This window comes from Ischnura elegans, unplaced genomic scaffold, assembly GCF_921293095.1.
Source record: "Ischnura elegans unplaced genomic scaffold, ioIscEleg1.1, whole genome shotgun sequence".
NCBI classification, from domain to species: Eukaryota; Metazoa; Arthropoda; class Insecta; order Odonata; family Coenagrionidae; genus Ischnura; species Ischnura elegans.
In genome coordinates, this window is record NW_025791665.1 from 1 (window position 1) to 3149 (window position 3149).

General features: G+C 46.3%; 1 protein-coding gene across 1 annotated transcript; it reads right to left on the reverse strand.

The window, feature by feature from the left end:
* Window positions 1–4: 4 nt before the first annotated feature.
* On the reverse strand, window positions 5–1736 carry LOC124173363 (the record flags this gene model as incomplete). The annotated part of the gene is given in 1 exon segment (XM_046552874.1): window positions 5–1736. A coding segment is annotated over 1 exon segment (1725 nt), but the record flags the coding sequence as incomplete, so codon positions are not given.
* Between the last annotated feature and the right edge of the window lie 1413 nt (window positions 1737–3149).

Genomic DNA, 3149 nt, shown 5'->3' on the forward strand with positions numbered 1-3149 from the left:
TCATGCAGCTCTGTACGTGTTTGCGGACGTCGGAGAGTGCTGCTCGCCAATGATACCCTTGAGTTAGGGCCGTGTAGGTCGCCTTGATTCCAGGGTGTCCTTCCAATGGCGTATCGTGGTAGCGTTGGAGAACTTCTTTTCGTAAAGCTAGCGGGACCCATAGCCTCCAAGGTCCTTTTTGGCCGGGCCGGGACCACAGATGATCGATATCGTCCTTGTACTTCTTAAGGAATCGTTTCTGTGTTTTTGTCCTTGAGGGTGTCTGCTGGGCATTCAGTAGCTTCTCCCTGATGTCTGCGACCTCTGGATCTTCTTGTTGCGCTTGCTGGACTCTTTCGTATAAATCCGCGTGCTGTGTCACGACACGGATAGATGGTGGGACCATCCTGTCCATATCCAGAGTCAGAGCGTCTTTTGATGTCCAGGCTGCAGTGACTCGGCCCGTATTGCCGAAGGAGATTGTCCGATGTGAGTAGTCTATGACGGCGTTAGCGCTTTGAAGCCAGGGGTGTCCCAGGATGAGATCCTCCTCCATGTCCCGTGTGATGTGCAACGTTACTGGTAGATGCAATTTTTGGACGGTGACTATGGTCTGCAGGTTCCCCGTTGTTAGGAACGTATCTCCCTTTACCGTTCGTAGTGTGGTGTGTTCACCTTTGACTAATTTCTGGAAGGCCACTGGCAGGCAACGTTCAGCTATTAGGTTCACTCCGGCTCCTGAATCGATGAGGGCGTGGAGTACTTCGCCGCCAAGCTCCACCTGGATTCTGGGGGTGTTAATAGCTGCTCCATCAGGTTGTGTGGCCCCTATAGACGGGTGGGTGGGCCGGAAGAGATTTTCTGCATTTCCGCCTGGTTTGCTGGGACAGTCTCGTTGCAGGTGGTATCCTGGACAGTGCTTGCATTTTGGTGGTCTCGAAGGTTGTGTGTAGGTGACATCTTCGGCCTGGTCGGCATCAATGGCGCTGGCTAGCCGTATGAGCTCTTCAGTGCTCTGCGGTGGGCAGGCTCGGAACATCTGCTTGATCCTTGGGAGGAGTTGTTCCGTCAGCGTGGGTAAGAAAGTTTCCTTATCTCCATCTGGGAACAGCCTCCGAAACAGCTGGATCTTCCGAAGGATAAAAATCTCAGCGCTCTCCTTCGGTGTCTGCATGCTTCCAAATAGTTTTGCCTGTATCTGGGCCCTCCGTGCTGCTGAGTCAAACCTTCCCTTCAGCCTTTGCTTGAATTCGTACCATGTGAAAGCGAATTCCCGGTACGGTGTCCACCACCTTCTTGCATCCTCTTGGAGTTGTTGCTCCGCTCTAAAGACCCACCATGATGTGGGTATCTGGTCCTCGTGGAACCTTGTCTCCATGCCTCGCAGGAACGTCTCCGGATCTTCTGCTTCTCCTCCGGAGAACTCCGGCCACGGGGGACGGTAGGCTGGCTCCGGCACAGCCCGAGGAGTGCTGTTCTGCGGTTGGCGTTGACTGCATCTTCCGCATATGAACTGCAGCCCTTCAATGTCCCTCGCTTCGTCCCTCCAGCCAAGGCAGAGGTGATGAAACCATCGTTGGCAGCTGGCACAGGAAATCAGGTGCTCCCCTACTCTGGTGCATGATGAAGCCTCGCATTGATCCCTTGTGCGGGTGCGAGATGGGTTGGGCGCCACCGAGTTTTGTTGAAGCTCTCTCGGAAGAGCTATGGTAGGTGTAGCGGGTGCTCCATCGATGGGTTGTACATCCATGGTGGAGGCGTTGCACAGTGGTCGGAACGGCCGATCTGGCTGGACAAAAGTCAAATATTTGAGTTTGGATAAATAACGTGGAAATGTGCTTATTGAATAGGTAATGAGTTGTAGTTTAAGATAGTATGCTGTTTTTGCGGATTTCTTTCAAATGCAATCCACTGTAATGGCTAGAAACTTCGATTCGGGACTTGTCATGATTTTACTGTACCGGTCACTGACTTTTAGGCATCAGTATCAGTGGTTCTAAAACCATAATGATGGAATATTTTAATGAAAAGTGGAAGTAAATAGACTTATCTTTATATTGAATTCATAGTTTGGACAAAACTTATTGTTATTCTGAAGAATCAATCTGTTGAAAACAATCTGACCAAAATTGTTATAAACGTACTTTGTGTTAGAATTTAAAAAAAGCCCTGAAGGGCCCCGGTATAATTTTAACGGATTATTGTAGGCAATAGTCTTATAAAACGTGCTGAGCAAAAATTGTCTGCGCCTAGTTGCGCCTTTTAGAATTATAATGTATTTTCTACAGTGACATACGAATCTTCGAGCGGTACTTTTCAGCTTACCGCAGAGTGGCGCTAGTGAGATACGCGCGAAATTGGAAAAATCATCAGCACTAAAATATTCTTGGGAACGACTTCATGTGTAATTTGTTTATCTAAACTTATTTTTATATTTACTTTATTATAAAAAATTGCATTGTGTAATAAAATTATAAATAATTGTTAATTTATTTTTGATTGATTACATTAGTTGTTTTCCTAGCTGGAATGAGGTATTGGGTGTTGTGGACACTACCCGTAACACCATAGGAAAACGGAAATAGCCAAATTGTGAGAATGGTTTGTTCTTACTAGACGTGACTGGGAACCGTAACCTTGACACCCGTGCAACTGAAAATCCGACCTCAGTGCAATGGGGGCAGGAAAACGATCCTTCGTCAAAGTAAAGCAGGATTGACAAAGGAGAAATCAAGTATGCCAGTAAAAGATATCATAAATTCAGAAAAAATTGATCCCCTACAATATTCCCAACCTGAAATTCTACACCTTGAAAATAAGGGCAAAAGGCTAGATATTTTTACAGCAATTTGAAGCTGTGCAAAGTGATACAAATATGCTTATGAATGAACTACTATTTGTCACTCACTCACTCTCCTCTCCTTAAGTTCCCCTTCCCCAAAGCAAATGGTCAAATTATTTCTTCACCCACTCCTTAACCGACTCAGCCCACAAAGAATTCATGGCTAGTGATTTATTTTGTATCACAATTGTGCCATTGCGTCTGTATATACCATCGAGTGACTTGACCGTATGGAAGAATCCACGGCCATCTTCGCCAAGATATTGCCGACCGATCAAGTTCTCTTTTAAAAAGGAAACTTGTAATTTAATCGTTGAGGAAAAGGCAT